Raw genomic sequence first — 25308 nt, 5'->3', positions numbered from 1 at the left:
TATAGGTGGCTGCATCTCTCATGTGACCCACTAAAGACCTTTGAGCCTCAGGCGCCTCCTCGGGGAAGGTGTCCTCCAGCACACCTGTCCAGCTCTCAATGGCCTTGGCCACACACGAGATTGCCATGGACGGACGGGCCGCAGCCCCTGAGAGAAAATAAATTTCAGGCACGTCTCCACCTTCCTGTCTGTAGAATCCTTCAGGGAAGAAATGGAAGGCATAGGCAGTGTAGCACTCTTAATTAGGCGAGTAACATGAGAATCTACTGCAGGTGGCTATTCCCACTTCTTGCAATGACCAGCATGGAACGGATAACTAGAGGCCAAATGCTTTTGCGGTTGACACCTCTTACCAGGCGTTTGTCTGGTCTCTGCCATGTGGTCTGTCAGTTGATCAGCGAGAGGAAAAACAGGCAAAGGTGGCCTCTGCAGTTTAAATTCAGGGTATTTGGATTTAGGGGCAGGAACGTCATCTTCTATATCAAGTATGGATCGAACCACCCTTACCAACGCTGGAACATTAATAGCTGATTTAGTCTGAGAGGCCGTAGACGAAGCTGCCAAACTCTGAACTGAACTAGAGAAAACATCCACCCACGGTGATTGTACGGCTTGCGGAAGTCCCTGGAAGGGAAGGACAGACTGTTGTGGTACCGGAGGGGATTGTATATGGAGCAGTAACCCCTGATAGGGAGTAACAGTCTGAGGCCCAGGAGTAGACTGCAATAATTGCGGGATATCCTGAGACGGAAGGATAGCTGTTTGGGGTAACACCATATGGGGCAAAACGTCCGGGACCGCCAGACGATCAGGAAAATCAGGAAGCGTAAAGCTGGGTTCCCACAAGTATGCAAAACACTGGTCCAACAATATGGCACTATGCAGCACACAACCGTATGTGACAGACCTCACAAATACTTGAGTCTATATATGTGAGATCAAAGAAACCTCCCCACACACCTGTCAGGGCTGTAGGAAAAGGAGAGGGATAGATATAGACTGACAGAATTGGAAAAAACACAGACAGTCAGTGCTAGCATAAGTCACATACAATGCAGATAGAAATCACCTACTGCACCTTGTCACTACAATCACCCGCCCAGATTCAGTGTCTAGGAGGGCTATAGTGCTGTATACCCTGTCCCCAGGGGAGAGGTACACAGGGGGACCTGCCAGAGAGATCTGCAATGCACCAAAGATAAAATGGGCGCCGGAGACCTAAGAGGGGGAGTGGCCGTAGGAGGAGAGCAGCTCAGCGACGCCAGAATTAAGCGGATAGGCGCGCTGAGCTGAGGGGAGGAGCCGATAAACAGGGAAGGCTGCTTCCCCTGGCCGGCAATTAACCCCCAGGACGCCGGTTCCCGCTTCCGACTGCAACTCCCTGGTGGTCTAGTGGACGCGCGGGGAATGTGCCACCACTGTCAGCGCCTCCGGTCTGTCCCCGGAGACCAGAGATATAGGACTGCTCAATAAACGGTGATACGCTTCTTACCTGCCCCCGTATCGTCCGGCAGCGGTCCAGGGATACCCGCAGAGCCTGGCTAGCACAGACTCTGGGGTCCTGCCGTGATCCCAAGATCGCAGCGCTGGCGAGGTGATGGAGCGGCAGCGCGGACGTCCTATGGACAGTCCGCCGCTGCCAGCTCTGAAGAGTCAAATGTAAATAAAAACTATGAACTCATAAAATAAAATGACGCTTAGGGGTTGCTAATCAGCCCCACCTGCGCAAACAGTGACCCGACTCCGGCAGGGCACCAACTAGAACTGAGGTGCCTGTGGCTCGGGGGTGGGGTATAGAGGAGGATGGACCCAGTGCATCCTGGGAGCTAAAGCTTTTAACTGCGTGGTGCCTGAGATCCAGATCCAGCTATACCCCAAGGTCTCCCTGTGGAGCCTATGGACCCTGAAGAAGAAAATGAAATATAAAAAGTGTCATTACTCTTAGAAAATTTAAAAGATTGTTCAACATTTATTACAGTTTACATACAGTGAGTGGTGAATCGTCACCCAGGACTTATCTTATCCATACCGTCCATAGCAGTGATCACTGTATATACTACGGCATCTGCTTCCTACACATGTACAGTTATACACAGTGGGCCGAATGCAAGTCAATGCGAAGCTGAAAAGACGCGCGGGGGGGGGAGATCTCGCAGCTTTTCAATACACCGCGCTGTTTGCCTTGTCGGGAATTGGTTAAGTCAGAGAATGGCGTTTCTAGCGACAACCTGGGTGTTTAGGCGAGAGAACCGATGTTTTCTGACTAAAGTGCCAGGTGCGCGGCTAATAGCGCCGCGCTGAGCCGGCAAACATCTGCGCGCCCGGCACTTTAGTCGGATTTCTTCTCGCATCCCCACGGGAGTGTGAAAATAAATCCTTTAGCCGCCCAAACAGCGCGGTGTATTGAATAGCTGTGGGAGCTCCCTCCCCCGCGCGGTGTATTGAATAGCTGTGGGAGCTCCCTCCCCCGCGCGGTGTATTGAATAGCTGTGGGAGCTCCCTCCCCCGCGCGGTGTATTGAATTCGGCCCAGCGAATGATAGAAACGCCGGACACTGCATTCAGCCAGATCATTACTGGTCAGTACAAATAGGTTTCTGCAGTGTGATGTATTCTGCGACTTTACATCCGGGATTGGACCTGACGGCACTTTATGCAGGACACAGGGGAATGATATACAGCTGTAACTATATACATGTAGGTCTTTCCCAATGCTCCTCTAGCAGAGTCCCCGGAGCGGTGCAGGTATACAGGATGACGCTAGGCAGCGCTGCTGACGATCACTCCATTGCACAGACATCAGCGTCAGGCTGGCGCCTAGATCTCCCCACTGCCAGCGAGTCCATGCTCTCAGCAATGCGCTCTAATCTCAGGATCACTGATCAATCTCTGTCTCTCCCAGGCTGTCACCCGATGCCTCCAGCTCAGACTCTCCGTCACTGTCCGTCTCCCCAGCGCCTCGCTTTACCCCTCGCTGCCGTGACAAGCAGACGGCAAACTTCATGTTATATCGATTCCAATCGCAGCTGGAAGGCAGAAAAGACGGGGTGAGATTGCTCCAGACATTAACACCGGCACAGACTAAATGGGACAGATGGACCGGTATAGAGTACTCCGGTATAATAATAATGAGGACAGAAGGATTGGTATAGAGTACTCCGGTATAATAATAATGAGGACAGAGGGATTGGTATAGAGTACTCCGGTAAATTAATAATGAGGACAGAGGGATTGGTATAGAGTACTCCGGTATAATAATAATGAGGAGAGATGGACCGGTATAGAGTACTCATGTATAATAATAATGAGGACAGAAGGATTGGTATAGAGTACTCCGGTATAATAATAATGAGGACAGAAGGATTGGTATAGAGTACTCAGGTATAATAATAATGAGGACAGAAGGATTGGTATAGAGTACTCAGGTATAATAATAATGAGGACAGAAGGATTGGTATAGAGTACTCCGGTATAATAATAATGAGGACAGAAGGATTGGTATAGAGTACTCCGGTATAATAATAATGAGGACAGAGGGATTGGTATAGAGTACTCAGGTATAATAATGAGGACAGAGGGATTGGTATAGAGTACTCCGGTATAATAATGAGGACAGAGGGATTGGTATAGAGTACTCATGTATAATAATAATGAGGACAGAGGGATTGGTATAGAGTACTCCGGTATAATAATAATGAGGACAGAAGGATTGGTATAGAGTACTCAGGTATAATAATAATGAGGACAGAGGGATTGGTATAGAGCACTCAGCTATAATAATAATGAGGACAGAAGGATTGGTATAGAGTACTCAGGTATAATAATAATGAGGACAGAGGGATTGGTATAGAGCACTCAGCTATAATAATAATGAGGACAGAGGGATTGGTATAGAGTACTCCGGTATAATAATAATGAGGACAGAAGGATTGGTATAGAGTACTCAGGTATAATAACAATGAGGACAGAGGGATTGGTATAGAGTACTCCGGTATAATAATAATGAGGACAGAAGGATTGGTATAGAGTACTCATGTATAATAATAATGAGGACAGAGGGATTGGTATAGAGTACTCAGGTATAATAATAATGAGGACAGAGGGATTGGTATAGAGTACTCCGGTATAATAATAATGAGGACAGAAGGATTGGTATAGAGTACTCCGGTATAATAATAATGAGGACAGAAGGATTGGTATAGAGTACTCAGGTATAATAATAATGAGGACAGAAGGATTGGTATAGAGTACTCAGGTATAATAATAATGAGGACAGAAGGATTGGTATAGAGTACTCAGGTATAATAATAATGAGGACAGAGGGATTGGTATAGAGTACTCAGGTATAATAATAATGAGGACAGAAGGATTGGTATAGAGTACTCAGGTATAATAATAATGAGGACAGAGGGATTGGTATAGAGTACTCAGGTATAATAATAATGAGGACAGAGGGATTGGTATAGAGTACTCCGGTATAATAATAATAATAATAATAATAATGAGGACAGAAGGATTGGTATAGAGTACTCCGGTATAATAATAATGAGGACAGAGGGATTGGTATAGAGTACTCAGGTATAATAATAATAATAATAATGAGGACAGAAGGATTGGTATAGAGTACTCCGGTATAATAATGAGGACAGAGGGATTGGTATAGAGTACTCAGGTATAATAATAATAATAATAATGAGGACAGAGGGATTGGTATAGAGTACTCAGGTATAATAATAATAATAATAATAATAATAATAATAATAATAATAATGAGGACAGAGGGATTGGTATAGAGTACTCCGGTATAATAATAATGAGGACAGAGGGATTGGTATAGAGTACTCATGTATAATAATAATGAGGACAGAGGGATTGGTATAGAGTACTCATGTATAATAATAATGAGGACAGAGGGATTGGTATAGAGTACTCATGTATAATAATAATGAGGACAGAGGGATTGGTATAGAGTACTCCGGTATAATAATAATGAGGAGAGATGGACCGGTATAGAGTACTCATGTATAATAATAATGAGGACAGAGGGATTGGTATAGAGTACTCAGGTATAATAATAATAATAATAATAATAATAACGAGGACAGAGGGATTGGTATAGAGTACTGAGGTATAATAATAAAAAGGACAGAAGGATTGGTATAGAGTACTCCGGTATAATAATAATGAGGACAGAAGGATTGGTATAGAGTACTCATGTATAATAATGAGGACAGAGGGATTGGTATAGAGTACTCAGGTATAATAATAATGAGGACATAGGGATTGGTATAGAGTACTCAGGTATAATAATAAGGACAGAAGGATTGGTATAGAGTACTCCGGTATAATAATAATGAGGACAGAAGGATTGGTATAGAGTACTCAGGTATAATAATAATGAGGACAGAGGGATTGGTATAGAGTACTCAGGTATAATAATAATGAGGACAGAGGGATTGGTATAGAGTACTCAGGTATAATAATAATGAGGACAGAGGGATTGGTATAGAGTACTCAGGTATAATAATAAGGACCGGTATAGAGTACTCCGGTATAATAATAATAATAATGGGGACAGAAGGATTGGTATAGAGTACTCCGGTATAATAATAATGAGGACAGAAGGATTGGTATAGAGTACTCCGGTATAATAATGAGGACAGAGGGATTGGTATAGAGTACTCCGGTATAATAATAATGAGGACAGAAGGATTGGTATAGAGTACTCCGGTATAATAATGAGGACAGAAGGATTGGTATAGAGTACTCCGGTATAATAATAATGAGGACAGAAGGATTGGTATAGAGTACTCCGGTATAATAATGAGGACAGAAGGATTGGTATAGAGTACTCCGGTATAATAATAATGAGGACAGAGGGATTGGTATAGAGTACTCAGGTATAATAATAATGAGGACAGAAGGATTGGTATAGAGTACTCAGGTATAATAATAATGAGGACAGAAGGATTGGTATAGAGTACTCCGGTATAATAATGAGGACAGAAGGATTGGTATAGAGTACTCAGGTATAATAATGAGGAGAGAAGGATTGGTATAGAGTACTCATGTATAATAATAATGAGGAGAGAAGGATTGGTATAGAGTACTCGGGTAAAATAATGAGGACAGAGGGATTGGTATAGAGTACTCATGTATAATAATAATGAGGACAGAAGGATTGGTATAGAGTACTCCGGTATAATAATGAGGACAGAAGGATTGGTATAGAGTACTCATGTATAATAATAATAATGAGGACAGAAGGATTGGTATAGAGTACTCATGTATAATAATGAGGACAGAGGGATTGGTATAGAGTACTCAGGTATAATAATAATGAGGACAGAGGGATTGGTATAGAGTACTCATGTATAATAATAATGAAGAGAGAAGGATTTGTATAGAGTACTCATGTATAATAATAATAATGAGGAGAGAAGGATTGGTATAGAGTACTCATGTATAATAATAATGAGGACAGAAGGATTGGTATAGAGTACTCAGGTATAATAATAATAATAATAATAATAATAATAATAATAATAATGAGGACAGAAGGATTGGTATAGAGAACTCCGGTATAATAATAATGAGGACAGAAGGATTGGTATAGAGTACTCCGGTATAATAATAATAATAATAATGAGGACAGAAGGATTGGTATAGAGTACTCATGTATAATAATAATGAGGACAGAAGGATTGGTATAGAGTACTCATGTATAATAATAATGAGGACAGAAGGATTGGTATAGAGTACTCATGTATAATAATAATGAGGACAGAAGGATTGGTATAGAGTACTCATGTATAATAATAATGAGGACAGAAGGATTGGTATAGAGTACTCAGGTATAATAATGAGGACAGAGGGATTGGTATAGAGTACTCAGGTATAATAATAATGAGGACAGAAGGATTGGTATAGAGTACTCCGGTATAATAATAATAATGAGGACAGAGGGATTGGTATAGAGTACTCCGGTATAATAATAATGAGGACAGAGGGATTGGTATAGAGTACTCAGGTATAATAATAATGAGGACAGAGGGATTGGTATAGAGTACTCAGGTATAATAATAAGGACAGAAGGACCGGTATAGAGTACTCCGGTATAATAATAATAATAATGGGTTCAGAAGGATTGGTATAGAGTACTCCGGTATAATAATAATGAGGACAGAAGGATTGGTATAGAGTACTCCGGTATAATAATAATGAGGACAGAAGGATTGGTATAGAGTACTCAGGTATAATAATAATAATAATGAGGACAGAGGGATTGGTATAGAGTACTCAGGTATAATAATAATGAGGACAGAAGGATTGGTATAGAGTACTGAGGTATAATAATAATGAGGACAGAAGGATTGGTATAGAGTACTCCGGTATAATAATAATAATAATAATAATAATAATGAGGACAGAAGGATTGGTATAGAGTACTCAGGTATAATAATAAGGACAGAAGGACCGGTATAGAGTACTCAGGTATAATAATAATGAGGACAGAGGGATTGGTATAGAGTACTCAGGTATAATAATAATGAGGACAGAAGGATTGGTATAGAGAACTCATGTGTAATAATAATAATAATGAGGACAGAGGGATTGGTATAGAGTACTCATGTATAATAATGAGGAGAGAAGGATTGGTATAGAGTGCTCATGTATAATAATAATGAGGAAAGAAGGATTGGTATAGAGTACTCATGTATAATAATAATGAGGAGAGAAGGATTGGTATAGAGTACTCATGTATAATAATAATGAGGAGAGAAGGATTGGTATAGAGTACTCAGGTATAATAATAATGAGGACAGAAGGATTGGTATAGAGTACTCATGTATAATAATAATGAGGACAGAAGGATTGGTATAGAGCACTCAGCTATAATAATAATGAGGACAGAGGGATTGGTATAGAGTACTCAGGTATAATAATAATGAGGACAGAGGGATTGGTATAGAGTACTCAGGTATAATAATGAGGACAGAGGGATTGGTATAGAGTACTCCGGTATAATAATGAGGACAGAAGGATTGGTATAGAGTACTCAGGTATAATAATAATGAGGAGAGAAGGATTGGTATAGAGTACTCATGTATAATAATAATGAGGAGAGAAGGATTGGTATAGAGTACTGTGGTATAATAATGAGGACAGAAGGATTGGTATAGAGTACTCGGGTATAATAATAGTAGGCGATGGGACATGGTCACTTACAGCTTTGCGATGTCGGTGAGGTGACCCTGGATACTCTTCTGTAGGGAGTGAATGGCCGGCAGTAAGGAAACAGATCTGCAAACAAGATGAATAATAATCAGGGAACATAATCTAAGGAAATAGCCCCATAACGCGGGCGAGAGCAGGGGGCGCTGCCCAAGGCGGGCGAGAGCAGGGGGCGCTGCCCAAGGCGGGCGAGAGCAGGGGGCGCTGCCCAAGGCGGGCGAGAGCAGGGGGCGCTGCCCAAGGCGGGCGAGAGCAGGGGGCGCTGCCCAAGGCGGGCGAGAGCAGGGGGCGCTGCATTATACAGAATTTGCGCATTGTATAATGACGGGCAGTGGCGCCATATTTCTGGTGACATCTGAGCCACAGGACCCATCACCCGCCCTATTTGCTGTAAATTACAGACAACGTTTCTCTCCATCACCCAGATAGGAGAAATTCAGGTTGTGCTGGAATTTGTTGTACTACAGGCACCCGATGGTTCCCGCTCAGTGTGCATAGGGGCGGATCCAGAGTTAAACGCTAATCCAATGTTAACGTAGTTGAGCGATTATCGGTGGTGTGCGTATGCGGTGCGAATGTGAATTGCGCTCACACTCGCTGTGAGGACTCACTCGCAATTGCTTGGCAGGAAGAGAACGTTTTGCGGGTGGTTACAGGGAGTCCCGGCCAAAACGCGGGCGTATTGGGGCCGTCTCCTGGGCGTGTACAAGCCAGCGCCCGCGATCGCGTACACAGAGAACAAACCTCCAGTGTCTCATATGCCACGTTCATACAGCGAGCATAGACTGGAGCGGTCGTGGCTTTGAGGATCTGCGTACAAGGCTGCGTTTGTGTGCGCGGTTGCGGGCAAATACGGGGCTCCGGTGGGCGCCTCAATATAAATTCTGCCGCCGTGAGAGTGCGCAGCTGCGTTTGCATCCCAGTCCGTGGCTGAATCAGGCCCATGGCGAGATAACAGGGGACGTAACACAAGGGACGTAACATTCTCACCGACTCTTCAGGTTCTGGCCGTGGCGCATCAGCAGCTCATGAGCCCAAATCAGATAGAACTCCAGGTGCCGAGAACGCTCGATCTGCGCTGCCAAGTGCACCAGGAGTCTCTCCACAAACAGCGCCGGGAGAGAGGCGCAGAGAACGGGAACTGCAGGGAAGCAAAACAGAGACGGCACCTTTACTACACTCAGGAAATGCACCAACACTGTGTATATATCACTATATACTGCGTACGTACACATAGTCCCAGCCCTTCCATTACTCACCGTCCATACTGGGCACACTCTCCAGTGTCTCCTGTAGGAGGCGCTCCTCATTGAGTCTGATCGCCATTACAAGAGCACGGGTCCACTCTTTCCTACGCAGAGCCCGGTGTACACTGCCGGCCGTCACCTCCTCGTCCAGATGGAAAGGATCAAACACTGAACTGGAGTCCAGAGAGTAGATGAGGAGACCCTCGGTGGAGGTGGCCGCCCAGCTCCGCCCTAACAGAATATAACAGAGGGTACATTGCATACGGTACATTGCACACGGTATTCATCCAGTGAGGTCCAGGACTATTCCCAGAAATTCCTGATAGTTATCGCTAACAGTGCCCCCCACCCCGCGCTCCCCGGCCACACAGTGCCCCCCACCCCACGCTCCCCGGCCACACAGTGCCCCCCACTCCCCGGCCACACAGTGCCCCCCACTCCCCGGCCACACAGTGCCCCCACTTCGCGATCCCCGGCCATACAGTGCCCAACTCCCCGCTTCTCAGTCGTACAGTGCCCGCTCCATACTCCCTGGCCGTACAGGGCCCCATTCCACACTAATCTCTCACATCCTACCCGCCCATACAGTACCCCATTCCATGCTCCCTGCTCGTACAGTGTCACATTCTATACTCCCCTCCGGCACAGTGCAGTGTCACATTCTATACTCCCCTCCGGCACAGTGCAGTGTCACATTCTATACTCCCCTCTGGCACAGTGCAGTGTCACATTCTATACTCCCCACCGGCACAGTGCAGTGTCACATTCTATACTCCCCTCCGGCACAGTGCAGTGTCACATTCTATACTCCCCTCCGGCACAGTGCAGTGTCACATTCTATACTCCCCTCCGGCACAGTGCAGTGTCACATTCTATACTCCCCTCCGGCACAGTGCAGTGTCACATTCTATACTCCCCTCCGGCACAGTGCAGTGTCACATTCTATACTCCCCTCCGGCACAGTGCAGTGTTACATTGTCGGGCTGGCTCACCAGTTGGAGAGAAGTGCAGGGATGTCACACGGATTTCGGGCTTGAAATGGCGAGAACTCATGTCACCTGAAAAATACGCATCACTGTCAGTCACCCAATTATGTGGAATGTCTGAGCAACTAATGTCCAGTACCTAGAGATTGGTCCCTACCTCTGCGGACACCAGGAAGATTTAGATGGACACCATTCTCTTCACCAGCCCCCTCATCAATCAATGCAATACTGCCAAACTCCGTCATCTTACGGCGGTCTAAAAACGCCTGATTCAGAATAACAGCAGAGGAGCGTAAATGAGCGACAGGAGAGTTAGGGAACAGAGAGAGCTGATACGAGAGAGAGGACATAGGTAGCAAATGGCAGAGGAGTGAAGTGACAACACCAGTGCAAGGGTGTAGGGAGGAGAAACATGGAGGGCTATCACGGGCAAGCACGAACAGAGCGTGAGTGGGCGAGCAGAGGGAGAGCCGGCTCGGTAGTGTAGGGACTGAGCACACGGAAGGCCGGCTCGGTAGTGTAGGGACTGAGCACACGGAAGGATGGAGCATATGGAGGCCGGGTTTGGTACTGTGGAGACTGAGCGCACGCGGAGGCTGGGTTTGGTACTGTGGAGACTGAGCGCACGCGGAGGCCGGGTTTGGTACTGTGGAGACTGAGCGCACGCGGAGGCCGGGTTTGGTACTGTGGAGACTGAGCGCACGCGGAGGCCGGGCTCAGAATTGTGTCAGTCATCACTAGCGGCACGGAATGACAATCATGAGCCCGGCCTCCTATAGATAAAGCACCACCACCATTAGTGACGTCTCTGAGGGAGAATGGGAATACAATGTGGGAGTATAGACAGGTAGAAGGCAAGGACACACGTAGTTATATACAGGATCCTCACCTCCATAGCATCCAGAGAATGGTTACAGGAGATCTCAAACTTCTTGGCGAGAAGCTGCTCCCTGACGTGGTAAATGCAGACGTACCTAGAGGCCCCGCCAGCTAGAAGAGCCTGCCCGTTTGCAGAGTAACACAGAGCCGTGAATGCCCTGGGCAACAAAGAGAACCAGTCAGCGTCACAGGCCGATAGCCATCGGTCACACACCGGGAGGCCGGCCGGAGTGCGTCACTTACTTTCCCTTAGCAGAGTGTTTAGCGGTTACTTTGTCCAGCTCCCTGCGGCCCAGCTCCAGGTCATGTCTTCCCTCGATGGAGCCCATCTGACTTCCCTTTTCCGGGTCCCACATGGTGATCTGACCGTCTAAAGAAGCCACCGCAAGTTCCCCACCATCGGGGCGGAAGGTGACAGCGAGCGCTGAGAGAGAGGTAGAGGAGAATGTCACACAACAAGCACCGAACCCTGAGGCCAATCTACGGACGCTGCCCAACGCTGCGGCTGGGATTCCGCGTCTTACGCGTCATACAGGCGCTGATCCCATGTACTGTGTAACATTGGGGAAACCCATCCGTGTTCCTCTACCTCACTGGTTACTATTCCCAGACCTGGGCAGGTACAGAGCTTACACTTCTCATATCCCGTGTATAAGCCATGTATGTGCTGAGGGTTATAGTACCAGGTGTACACGCTAATAATAATTATATGCAAACGCAATATACCTTCATCCAACAGGCACAACTACACGCCACAGCGACTACCGACAGCGAGCAGCGCAGATGATGGTATAGGAAATGGCTGACAAGAAGACGGTGAGGTTTATCCCTACGTTTTATCCTGGCTGTAAGACGGTGAGGATTATCCCTACGTTTTATCCTCGCTGTAAGACTGAGGATTATCCCTACATTATATCCTGGCTGTAAGACGGTGAGGAGTATCCCTACGTTATATCCTGGCTGTAAGACGGTGAGGAGTATTCCCTACGTTATAGCCTGGCTGTAAAACGGTGAGGAGTATCCCTACGTTATAGCCTTGCCGGAAGACGGTGAGGAGTATCCCTACGTTACAGCCTTGCCGGAAGACGGTGAGGTGTATCCCTACGTTTTATCCCTGCTGTAAAACGGTGAGGTGTATCCCTAAGTTTTATCCCTGCTGTAAGACGGTGAGGTGTATCCCTACGTTTTATCCCTGCTGCAAGATGGTGAGGAGTATCCCTACGTTTTATCCCTGCTGCAAGACGGTGAGGAGTATCCCTACGTTATATCCTGGTTGTAAGACGGTGAGGTGTATCCCTACGTTATATCCTGGCTGTAAGACGGTGAGGAGTATCCCTACGTTATATCCTGGTTGTAAGACGGTGAGGAGTATCCCTACGTTATATCCTCGCTGTAAGACGGTGAGGAGTATCCCTACGTTATATCCCGGCTGTAAGGAGTATCCCTACGTTTTAGTCTTGCTGTAAGACGGTGAGGAGTATCCCTACGTTATATCCTCGCTGTAAGATGGTGAGGTGTATCCCTAAGTTATATCCTGGCTGTAAGACGGTGAGGAGTATCCCTACGTTTTATCCCTGCTGTAAGACGGTGAGGAGTATCCCTACGTTATATCCTGGCTGTAAGGCGATGAGGAGTATCCCTACGTTATATCCTGGCTGTAAGACGGTGACGAGTATGCCTACGTTATATCCCGGCTGTAAGACGGTGAGGAGTATCCCTACGTTATATCCTGGCTGTAAGACGGTGAGGAGTATCCCTACGTTATATCCCGGCTGTAAGACGGTGAGGAGTATCCCTACGTTATATCCTGGCTGTAAGACGGTGAGGAGTATCCCTACATTTTATCCTGGCTGTAAAACGGTGAGGATTATCCCTACATTTTAACCTTGCTGTAAGACAAGTAGGAGTATCCCTGTGTTTTATCCTCGCTGTAAGACGGTGAGGATTATCCCTACGTTTTATCCCTGCTGTAAGACGTGAGGAGTATCCCTACATTTTCGCCTGGCTGTAAGACGGTGAGGAGTATCCCTACGTTTTATCCCTGCTGTAAGACAGTGAGGAGTATCCCTACGTTATATCCTCGCTGTAAGATGGTGAGGAGTATCCCTACGTTTTATCCCTGCTGTAAGACGGTGAGGAGTATCCCTACGTTATATCCCTGCTGTAAAATGGTGAGGATTATCCCTACGTTATATCCTGGCTGTAAGACGGTGAGGAGTATCCCTGCGTTATATCCTGGCTGTAAGACGGTGAGGAGTATCCCTACGTTATATCCTCGCTGTAAGATGGTGAGGAGTATCCCTACGTTATATCCTGGCTGTAAAACGGTGAGGATTATCCCTACATTTTAACCTTGCTGTAAGACAAGTAGGAGTATCCCTGTGTTTTATCCTCGCTGTAAGACGGTGAGGATTATCCCTACGTTTTATCCCTGCTGTAAGACGTGAGGAGTATCCCTACATTTTCGCCTGGCTGTAAGACGGTGAGGAGTATCCCTACGTTTTATCCCTGCTGTAAGACAGTGAGGAGTATCCCTACGTTATATCCTCGCTGTAAGATGGTGAGGAGTATCCCTACGTTATATCCCGGCTGTAAGGAGTATCCCTACGTTTTAGTCTTGCTGTAAGACGGTGAGGAGTATCCCTACGTTATATCCTCGCTGTAAGATGGTGAGGAGTATCCCTACGTTATATCCCTGCTGTAAAATGGTGAGGATTATCCCTACGTTATATCCTGGCTGTAAGACGGTGAGGAGTATCCCTACGTTATATCCTGGCTGTAAGACGGTGAGGAGTATCCCTACGTTACATCCTGACTGTAAGACGATGAGGAGTATCCCTACGTTATATCCTGGCTGTAAGACGGTGAGGAAAATCCCTATGTTTATCCCTGCTGTAAGACGGTGAGGTGTATCCCTACGTTACATCCTGGCTGTAACATGATGAGGAGTATCCCTACGTTTTATCCCTGCTGTAAGACGTTGAGGAGTATCCCTACGTTATATCCTCGCTGTAAGATGGTGAGGAGTATCCCTACGTTATATCCTGGCTGTAAGACAGGGAGGAGTGTCCCTACGTTTTAGGTCAGGTAACAGACGACACACCTTAGTGGGCTGGACGATACTCGAATACACAGAGCACGAGGACAGGGGGCGCAGAGATTAGTACATAGAAGCCCCCTCACCCTCTGCACTCAGGCTCAGGGTCTCGGTGGTTCTCCAGCTGTCCGTCATGTGCCAGAGTCTGACTGTCCGGTCCCAGGACGCAGTGGCCAGAATGGACTTACAGGGGCTGAAGGCCACACTGCTGATTGGCCCTTCATGTCCAGCGAGAACCTAGTGAGACAGAAGAGCGACCATGAGGTTTCCTGGGAGGCGGCTATTGGCTGCGCATCCTGGTTGGTGACGCTCACATCTAGAAGCCGCCCGGTCTGCATGCTCCACACGTACACCTCATAGGAATCCTGCGCCCCGGCACAGACAATGTCCCCGCTACCATCCACCGCCAGGCAGGAGAACTGAGCCGGCCGCGGGGAAGTGAAGGTCCGGAAGTTACGGTACCTGGAGAAACAGAAGCCCCAGCCGATTATTATTCTCCGCCCCTCTGATACCAAGATGGCGGCTCACAGTCACTGTACGGGGAGAACGGTACCTCAGCAAGCTGAACGCTCTCACGGTGCCATCCAGGGAAGCGCTGAGCACCACCTGCCCGTTACTGGTGAAGGTTACGGCAGTGACGCTGCTCGTGTGATCGGTGAAGGTAACAAAACAGAAGCCGCTGCTCGTGTCCCAAACTTTCACCTGTGGGGAGGACAGATCATACATGCAGGATACGTCAGAACACGCCACAGAGAATCACGCTTAGCCAATCACCGCACATGCGCTGGTAATACAGCCGAGTACAATGCCTGGATATTACCGTGCAGCGGTCCGGTCACCAGCTCTGGTTTTACCAAAGTACATAATAATGGGCAGAGATAAGAGACATTGGGCCAGATCACCGGACGCGTCCCCCTATGACGCACTCACCTTCCCATCGTCTCCCCCAGTCACAATGTGCTGCCCGTCAGGAGAGTAACATAACGACGCCATGTTATTGAAGTGACCCTGCTGCTTCAGCACATAGGACTCACTCTGCCATTCCCACACCAGTAACTGGCCCAGACCTGCGGGAGACATCAGCGTTACCACCAGGGGGCGCACACAGGGGAACAGAGAGGAAAGCAGCTGTCACCCAGCAGGGGGCGCACACAGGGGAACAGAGAGGAAAGCAGCTGTCACCCAGCAGGGGGCGCACACAGGGGAACAGAGAGGAAAGCAGCTGTCACCCAGCAGGGGGCGCACACAGCGGAACAGAGAGGAAAGCAGCTGTCACCCAGCAGGGGGCGCACACAGGGGAACAAAGAGGAAAGCAGCCGTCACCCAGCAGGGGGCGCACACAGGGGAACAGAGAGGAATGCAGCTGTCACCCAGCAGGGAGCGCACACAGCGGAACAGAGAGGAAAGCAGCCGTCACCCAGCAGGGGGCGTACACAGGGGAACAGAGAGGAAAGCAGCCGTCACCCAGCAGGGGGCGCACACAGGGGAACAGAGAGGAAAGCAGCTGTCACCCACCAGGGGGCGTACACAGGGGAAGAGAGAGGAAAGCAGCCGTCACCCAGCAGGGGGCGCACACAGGGGAACAGAGAGGAAAGCAGCTGTCACCCAGCAGGGGGCGCACACAGGGGAACAGAGAGGAATGCGATACTCACCACTGCAGCCGAAAGCCATCCAGTCCCCAGTGCTGTTTATGGTGATGGAGGAGATGCTCTGATCTGAAATACTGTAGAAAGCAGTAAGTTTGGGAAGAGAGGTCACTGTCTCCCCAGGACCCCCGCACGGTGTATGAGGCTCTTACCTGAGTGAGTGGATGAGGCTGAAGTCCGGTAACTCGTGAATGTGGAACGTCCCTGAGGAGAACCCGGTGACCAGAAGATTCAGCTTCTTGTGGAAAGAAACCGAGGTGAGAGCGGTGAAATCTCCCTCTTTATTGAAGAAGTGTCTGAGCGAGAGGGAATGACAGCGAGATAAATAGCGCCCAGCTGCCAACACAACCCTGCAGCACACTTATAGTACGAGACAGCGGCTGCTCTACTCCCAACGCAATGCGTTATAATATGTGGCTCCTATACGCGAGACATTAATAGTGCTGAGCAGCCGCTGGACACTGATCCCTGCTGCCTCATGTAATAGTGCTGAGCAGCCGCTGGATACTGATCCCTGCTGCCTCATGTAATAGTGCTGAGCAGTCGCTGGACACTGATCCCTGCTGCCTCATATAATAGTGCTGAGCAGTCGCTGGACACTAATCCCTGCTGCCTCATGTATATGGGGTGAGCAGCCGCTGGACACTGATCCCTGCTGCCTCATGTACTAGGGGTGAACAGCCGCTGGACACTGATCCCTGCTGCCTCATGTATTACGGGTGAGCAGCCGCTGGACACTAATCCCTGCTGTCTCATGTACTAGTGCTGAGCAGTCGCTGTACACTGATCCCTGCTGCCTCATGTATTAGTGCTGAGCAGTCGCTGGACACTGATCCCTGCTGCCTCATGTATTAGCGCTGAGCAGTCGCTGGACACTGATCCCTGCTGCCTCATGTAATAGTGCTGAGCAGTCGCTGGACACTGATCCCTGCTGCCTCATGTAATAGTGCTGAGCAGTCGCTGGACACTGATCCCTGCTGCCTCATGTATTAGTGCTGAGCAGTCGCTGGACACTGATCCCTGCTGCCTCATGTACTAGGGGTGAGCAGTCGCTGGACACTAATCCCTGCTGCCTCATGTACTAGGGGTGAGCAGACGCTGGACACTAATTCCTGCTGCCTCATGTAATAGTGCTGAGCAGTCGCTGGACACTGATCCATGCTGCCTCATGTACTAGGGGTGAGCAGACGCTGGACACTGATCCCTGCTGCCTCATTTAATAGTGCTGAGCAGCCGCTGGACACTGATCCCTGCTGCCTCATGTATTAGTGCTGAGCAGTCGCTGGACACTAATCCCTGCTGCCTCATATAATAGTGCTGAGCAGTCGCTGGACACTAATCCCTGCTGCCTCATGTAATAGTGCTGAGCAGTCGCTGGACACTGATCCCTGCTGCCTCATGTATAAGGGGGGAGCAGCCTCTGGACACTGATCCCTGCTGCCTCGTGTACTAGGGGTGAGCAGTCGCTGGACACTAATCCCTGCTGCCTCATGTACTAGGGGCGAGCAGTCGCTGGACACTAATCCCTGCTGCCTCATGTACTAGGGGTGAGCAGTCGCTGGACACTGATCCCTGCTGCCTCATGTACTAGGGGTGAGCAGTCGCTGGACACTGATCCCTGCTGCCTCATGTAATAGTGCTGAGCAGCCGCTGGACACTAATTCCTGCTGCCTCATGGAATAGGGGTGAGCAGACGCTGGACACTGATCCCTGATGCCTCATGGAATAGTGCTGAGCAGTCGCTGGACACTGATCCCTGCTGCCTCATATAATAGTGCTGAGCAGTCGCTGGACACTAATCCCTGCTGCCTCATGTATATGGGGTGAGCAGCCGCTGGACACTGATCCCTGCTGCCTCATGTACTAGGGGTGAACAGCCGCTGGACACTGATCCCTGCTGCCTCATGTATTACGGGTGAGCAGCCGCTGGACACTAATCCCTGCTGTCTCATGTACTAGTGCTGAGCAGTCGCTGTACACTGATCCCTGCTGCCTCATGTATTAGTGCTGAGCAGTCGCTGGACACTGATCCCTGCTGCCTCATGTATTAGTGCTGAGCAGTCGCTGGACACTGATCCCTGCTGCCTCATGTAATAGTGCTGAGCAGTCGCTGGACACTGATCCCTGCTGCCTCATGTAATAGTGCTGAGCAGTCGCTGGACACTGATCCCTGCTGCCTCATGTATTAGTGCTGAGCAGTCGCTGGACACTGATCCCTGCTGCCTCATGTACTAGGGGTGAGCAGTCGCTGGACACTAATCCCTGCTGCCTCATGTACTAGGGGTGAGCAGACGCTGGACACTAATTCCTGCTGCCTCATGTAATAGTGCTGAGCAGTCGCTGGACACTGATCCATGCTGCCTCATGTACTAGGGGTGAGCAGACGCTGGACACTGATCCCTGCTGCCTCATTTAATAGTGCTGAGCAGCCGCTGGACACTGATCCCTGCTGCCTCATGTATTAGTGCTGAGCAGTCGCTGGACACTAATCCCTGCTGCCTCATATAATAGTGCTGAGCAGTCGCTGGACACTAATCCCTGCTGCCTCATGTAATAGTGCTGAGCAGTCGCTGGACACTGATCCCTGCTGCCTCATGTATAAGGGGGGAGCAGCCTCTGGACACTGATCCCTGCTGCCTCGTGTACTAGGGGTGAGCAGTCGCTGGACACTAATCCCTGCTGCCTCATGTACTAGGGGCGAGCAGTCGCTGGACACTAATCCCTGCTGCCTCATGTACTAGGGGTGAGCAGTCGCTGGACACTGATCCCTGCTGCCTCATGTACTAGGGGTGAGCAGTCGCTGGACACTGATCCCTGCTGCCTCATGTAATAGTGCTGAGCAGACGCTGGACACTGATCCCTGATGCCTCATTTAATAGTGCTGAGCAGTCGCTGGACACTGATCCATGCTGCCTCATGTATTAGTGCAGAGCAGTCGCTGGACACTAATCCCTGTTGCCTCATGTAATAGTGCTGAGCAGCCGCTGGACACTGATCCGAGCTGCCTCATGTAATAGTGCTGAGCAGTCGCTGGACACTAATCCCTGCTGCCTCATATAATAGTGCTGAGCAGTCGCTGGACACTAATCCCTGCTGCCTCATGTAATAGTGCTGAGCAGTCGCTGGACACTGATCCCTGCTGCCTCATGTATAAGGGGGGAGCAGCCTCTGGACACTAATTCCTGCTGCCTCATGGAATAGGGGTGAGCAGACGCTGGACACTGAAACCCTGCTGCCTCATGTATTAGTGCTGAGCAGCCGCTGGACACTAATTCCTGCTGCCTCATGGAATAGGGGTGAGCAGACGCTGGACACTGAAACCCTGCTGCCTCATGTATTAGTGCTGAGCAGTCGCTGGACACTGATCCCTGCTGCCTCATGTATATGGGGTGAGCAGCCTCTGGACACTGATCCCTGCTGCCTCGTGTACTAGGGGTGAGCAGTCGCTGGACACTACTCCCTGCTGCCTCATGTACTAGGGGTGAGCAGTCGCTGGACACTAATCCCTGCTGCCTCATGTAATAGTGCTGAGCAGCTGCTGGACACTAATTCCTGCTGCCTCATGGAATAGGGGTGAGCAGACGCTGGACACTGATCCCTGCTGCCTCATGTACTAGGGGTGAGCAGTCGCTGGACACTAATCCCTGCTGCCTCATGTATTAGGGGTGAGCACCCGCTGCACACTGATCCCTGCTGCATCATGTAATAGTGCTGAGCAGTCGCTGGACACTGATCCCTGCTGCCTCATGTAATAGTGCTGAGCAGTCGCTGGACACTGATCCCTGCTGCCTCATGTAATAGGGGTGAGCAGACGCTGGACACTGATCCCTGCTGCCTCATGTATTAGGGGTGAGCAGACGCTGGACACTGATCCCTGCTGCCTCATGTATTAGAGGTGAGCAGCTGCTGGACACTAATCCCTGCTGCCTCATGTACTAGGGGTGAGCAGACGCTGGACACTAATCCCTGCTGCCTCATGTATTAGGGGTGAGCAGACGCTGGACACTAATCCCTGCTGCCTCATGTATATGGGGTGAGCAGCTGCAGGACACTAATCCCTGCTGCCTCATGTATATGGGGTGAGTAGACGCTGGACACTAATCCCTGCTGTCTCATGTACTAGGGGTGAGCAGCCGCTGGACACTGATCCCTGTTGCCTCATGTATTACGGGTGAGCAGCCGCTGGACACTGATCCCTGCTGCCTCATGTACTACTGCTGAGCAGCCGCTGGACACTAATCCCTGCTGCCTCATGTAATAGTGCTGAGCAGCCGCTGGACACTAATTCCTGCTGCCTTATGGAATAGGGGTGAGTAGACGCTGGACACTGATCCCTGCTGCCTCATGTAATAGTGCTGAGCAGTCGCTGGACACTGATCCCTGCTGCCTCATGTATTAGTGCTGAGCAGTCGCTGGACACTGATCCCTGCTGCCTCATGTATATGGGGTGAGCAGCCTCTGGACACTGATCCCTGCTGCCTCGTGTACTAGGGGTGAGCAGTCGCTGGACACTAATCCCTGCTGCCTCATGTACTAGGGGTGAGCAGTCGCTGGACACTAATCCCTGCTGCCTCATGTAATAGTGCTGAGCAGCCGCTGGACACTAATTCCTGCTGCCTCAAGGAATAGGGGTGAGCAGACGCTGGACACTGATCCCTGCTGCCTCATGTACTAGGGGTGAGCAGTCGCTGGACACTAATCCCTGCTGTTTCATGTACTAGGGGTAAGCAGTCGCTGGACACTAATCCCTGCTGCCTCATGTACTAGGGGTGAGCAGTCGCTGGACACTAATTCCTGCTGCCTCATGTAATAGTGCTGAGCAGCCGCTGGACACTGATCCCTTCTGCCTCATGTAATAGTGCTGAGCAGTCGCTGGACACTGATCCCTGCTGCCTCATGTATATGGGGTGAGCAGCTGCAGGACACTAATCCCTGCTGCCTCATGTATATGGGGTGAGCAGACGCTGGACACTAATCCCTGCTGTCTCATGTACTAGGGGTGAGCAGCCGCTGGACACTGATCCCTGCTGCCTCATGTATTAGGGGTGAGCAGCCGCTGGACACTGATCCCTGCTGCCTCATGTACTAGTGCTGAGCAGCCGCTGGACACTAATCCCTGCTGCCTCATGTATTATGGGTGACCAGCCACTGGACACTAATCCCTGCTGCCTCATGTATTAGGGGTGAGCAGCCGCTGGACACTAATCCCTGCTGCCTCATGTATTAGGGGTGAGCAGCCACTGGACACTAATCCCTGCTGTCTCATGTATATGGGGTGAGCAGACGCTGGACACTGATCCCTGCTGCCTCATGTACTAGTGCTGAGCAGCCGCTGGACACTAATCCCTGCTGCCTCATGTATATGGGGTGAGCAGCTGCTGGACACTAATCCCTGCTGCCTCGTGTACTAGGTGTGAGCAGCCGCTGGACACTGATCCCTGCTGCCTCATGTATATGGGGTGAGCAGACGCTGGACACTGATCCCTGCTGCCTCATGTATATGGGGTGAGCAGACGCTGGACACCGATCCCTGCTGCCTCAAGTATTACGGGAGAGCAGCCGCTGGACACTAATCCCTGCTGCCTCATGTATATGGGGTGAGCAGACGCTGGACACTAATCCCTTCTGCCTCATGTATATGGGGTGAGCAGACGCTGGACCCTAATCCCTGCTGCCTCATGTATTAGGGGTGAGCAGCCGCTGGACACTGATCCCTGCTGCCTCATGTATACGGGTGAGCAGCCGCTGGACACTAATCCCTGCTGCCTGCCTCATGTATTAGGGGTGAGCAGCCGCTGGACACTAATCCCTGCTGCCTCATGTACTAGGGGTGAGCAGACGCTGGACACTAATCCCTGCTGCCTCATGTATTACGGGTGAGCAGACGCTGGACACTAATCCCTGCTGCCTCATGTATATGGGGTGAGCAGACGCTGGACACTAATCCCTGCTGCCTCATGTACTAGTGCTGAGCAGCCGCTGGACACTAATCCCTGCTGTCTCATGTACTAGTGCTGAGCAGCCGCTGGACACTAATCACTGCTGCCTCATGTATATGGGGTGAGCAGCTGCTGGACACTAATCACTGCTGCCTCATGTACTAGGTGTGAGCAGCTGCTGGACACTAATCCCTGCTGCCTCATGTATTACGGGTGAGCAGACGCTGGACACTGATCCCTGCTGCCTCATGTATATAGGGTGAGCAGACGCTGGACACTAATCCCTGCTGCCTCATGTATGACGGGTGAGCAGCTGCAGGACACTGATCCCTGCTGCCTCATGTACTAGTGCTGAGGAGCCGCTGGACACTAATCCCTGCTGCCTCATGTATTAGGGGTGAGCAGCCGCTGGACACTAATCCCTGCTGCCTCATGTATTAGGGGTGAGCAGACGCTGGACACTAATCCCTGCTGCCTCATGTATATGGGGTGAGCAGACGCTGGACACTAATCCCTGCTGCCTCATGTACTAGTGCTGAGCAGCCGCTGGACACTAATCCCTGCTGTCTCATGTATATGGGGTGAGCAGACGCTGGACACTGATCCCTGCTGCCTCATGTACTAGTGCTGAGCAGCCGCTGGACACTAATCCCTGCTGCCTCATGTATATGGGGTGAGCAGCTGCTGGACACTAATCCCTGCTGCCTCATGTACTAGGGGTGAGCAGCTGCTGGACACTAATCCCTGCTGCCTCATGTATTAGGGGTGAGCAGCCGCTGGACACTAATCCCTGCTGCCTCATGTACTAGGGGTGAGCAGCCGCTGGACACTGATCCCTGCTGCCTCATGTAATAGTGCTGAGCAGCCGCTGGACACTGATCCCTGCTGCCTCATGTATATGGGGTGAGCAGCCGCTGGACACTAATCCCTGCTGCCTCATGTATATGGGGTGAGCAGCCGCTGGACACTAATCCCTGCTGCCTCATGTATATGGGGTGAGCAGCCGCTGCACACTAATCCCTGCTGCCTCATGTATATGGGGTGAGCAGCCGCTGGACACTGATCCCTGCTGTCTCATGTAATAGTGCTGAGCAGCCGCTGGACACTGATCCCTGCTGCCTCATGTATATGGGGTGAGCAGCTGCAGGACACTGATCCCTGCTGCCTCATGTATTAGGGGTGAGCAGCCGCTGGACACTAATCCCTGCTGCCTCATATATATGGGGTGAGCAGACGCTGGACACTAATCCCTGCTGCCTCATGTATTACGGGTGAGCAGACGCTGGACACTAATCCCTGCTGCCTCATGTATATGGGGTGAGCAGATGCTGGACACTAATCCCTGCTGCCTCATGTATTACGGGTGAGCAGACGCTGGACACTAATCCCTGCTGCCTCATGTATATGGGGTGAGCAGACGCTGGACACTAATCCCTGCTGCCTCATGTATTAGGGGTGAGCAGCCGCTGGACACTAATCCCTGCTGCCTCATGTATTAGGGGTGAGCAGCCGCTGGACACTGATCCCTCCTGCCTCATGTACTAGTGCTGAGCAGCCGCTGGACACTAATCCCTGCTGCCTCATGTATATGGGGTGAGCAGACGCTGGACACTAATCCCTCCTGCCTCATGTACTAGTGCTGAGCAGCCGCTGGACACTAATCCCTGCTGCCTCATGTATTAGGGGTGAGCAGCCGCTGGACACTAATCCCTGCTGCCTCATGTACTAGTGCTGAGCAGCCGCTGGACACTAATCCCTGCTGCCTCATGTATTAGGGGTGAGCAGCCGCTGGACACTAATCCCTGCTGCCTCATGTATTAGGGGTGAGCAGCCGCTGGACACTAATCCCTGCTGCCTCATGTATATGGGGTGAGCAGACGCTGGACACTAATCCCTGCTGCCTCATGTATATGGGGTGAGCAGCTGCTGGACACTAATCTCTGCTGCCTCATGTATTATGGGTGACCAGCCACTGGACACTAATCCCTGCTGCCTCATGTATTAGGGGTGAGCAGCCGCTGGACACTAATCCCTGCTGCCTCATGTATTAGGGGTGAGCAGCCGCTGGACACTAATCCCTGCTGCCTCATGTATATGGGGTGAGCAGCTGCTGGACACTAATCTCTGCTGCCTCATGTACTAGGTGTGAGCAGCTGCTGGACACTAATCCCTGCTGCCTCATGTATTACGGGTGAGCAGATGCTGGACACTAATCCCTGCTGCCTTATGTATATGGGGTGAGCAGCCGCTGGACACTAATCCCTGCTGCCTCATGTATATGGGGTGAGCAGCCGCTGGACACTAATCCCTGCTGCCTCATGGATTACGGGTGAGCAGCCGCTGGACACTAATCCCTGCTGCCTCATGTATTACGGGTGAGCAGCCGCTGGACACTAATCCCTGCTGCCTCATGTATTACGGGTGAGCAGAAGCTGGACTCTGATCCCTGCTGTCTCATGTATTAGTGGTGAGCAGCCGCTGGACACTAATCCCTGCTGCCTCATGTATATGGGGTGAGCAGCCGCTGGACTCTGATCCCTGCCGTCTCATGTATATGGGGTGAGCAGACGCTGGACACTAATCCCTGCTGCCTCATGTATTACGGGTGAGCAGCCGCTGGACACTAATCCCTGCTGCCTCATGTATTACGGGTGAGCAGCCGCTGGACACTGATCCCTGCTGCCTCATGTATTAGTGGTGAGCAGTCGCTGGACACTAATCCCTGCCGTCTCAAGTATATGGGGTGAGCAGACGCTGGACACTGATCCCTGCTGCCTCATGTATTACGGGTGAGCAGCCGCTGGACACTGATCCCTGCTGCCTCATGTATATGGGGTGAGCAGCCGCTGGACACTGATCCCTGCTGCCTCATGTATATGGGGTGAGCAGCCGCTGGACACTGATCCCTGCTGCCTCATATCAGTGGCCTCAATCTTCCTAAAATATTTTCAGACACTGCTTCTAACATGTTTTCATATTAACGTATAAAATATTCTAATCACACTGAAACCACATGGAAAATATATATTTCTGTTTTCTTTCATAATAATCTTTATATAGAATATGGAAAACAGTAACTAATCAAATACTGTAATGTTTCAGATTTACATTAGTACATATAGTATAAAAACCAGCAATACGTGGGCCTTGGGGCTCATTCACACTAGGATACAGATAGGGACCATCCATCCATTTACCGCTCTCCTGACTGCAGCGCTTGCAGAACTGACATGCGCTGGGGACACCTGTGTTACATCGTGATCAGATGCTCACCCGGCGT

At 50.1% G+C, this 25308-nt stretch overlaps 1 protein-coding gene across 1 annotated transcript in view; it reads right to left on the bottom strand.

Annotated features, from left to right (window-relative positions):
* Positions 1-1946: 1946 nt before the first annotated feature.
* The window catches only part of LOC148443400 (periodic tryptophan protein 2 homolog), a 40637-nt gene continuing 17275 nt past the window's right edge, over positions 1947-25308 (bottom strand). Inside the window, exons 8-21 of the mRNA XM_088462879.1 lie at positions 16242-16385; positions 16096-16166; positions 15374-15510; positions 14997-15145; positions 14758-14905; positions 14530-14680; positions 11590-11770; positions 11357-11504; positions 10625-10733; positions 10474-10539; positions 9494-9712; positions 9225-9375; positions 8229-8303; positions 1947-3025 (exon numbers count right to left, since the gene is read on the bottom strand). Of these exons, the coding sequence (XP_088319005.1) occupies positions 2875-3025; positions 8229-8303; positions 9225-9375; positions 9494-9712; positions 10474-10539; positions 10625-10733; positions 11357-11504; positions 11590-11770; positions 14530-14680; positions 14758-14905; positions 14997-15145; positions 15374-15510; positions 16096-16166; positions 16242-16385 (1900 nt within the window). The 3' untranslated portion in view covers positions 1947-2874. The remainder of the gene's footprint in view (positions 3026-8228; positions 8304-9224; positions 9376-9493; positions 9713-10473; positions 10540-10624; positions 10734-11356; positions 11505-11589; positions 11771-14529; positions 14681-14757; positions 14906-14996; positions 15146-15373; positions 15511-16095; positions 16167-16241; positions 16386-25308) is intronic.

This window comes from Taudactylus pleione, unplaced genomic scaffold, assembly GCF_031769625.1.
Source record: "Taudactylus pleione unplaced genomic scaffold, aTauple2 ptg001280l, whole genome shotgun sequence".
Lineage (NCBI taxonomy): Eukaryota > Metazoa > Chordata > Amphibia > Anura > Myobatrachidae > Taudactylus > Taudactylus pleione.
This window is presented reverse-complemented; position numbering and strand designations above follow the sequence as displayed.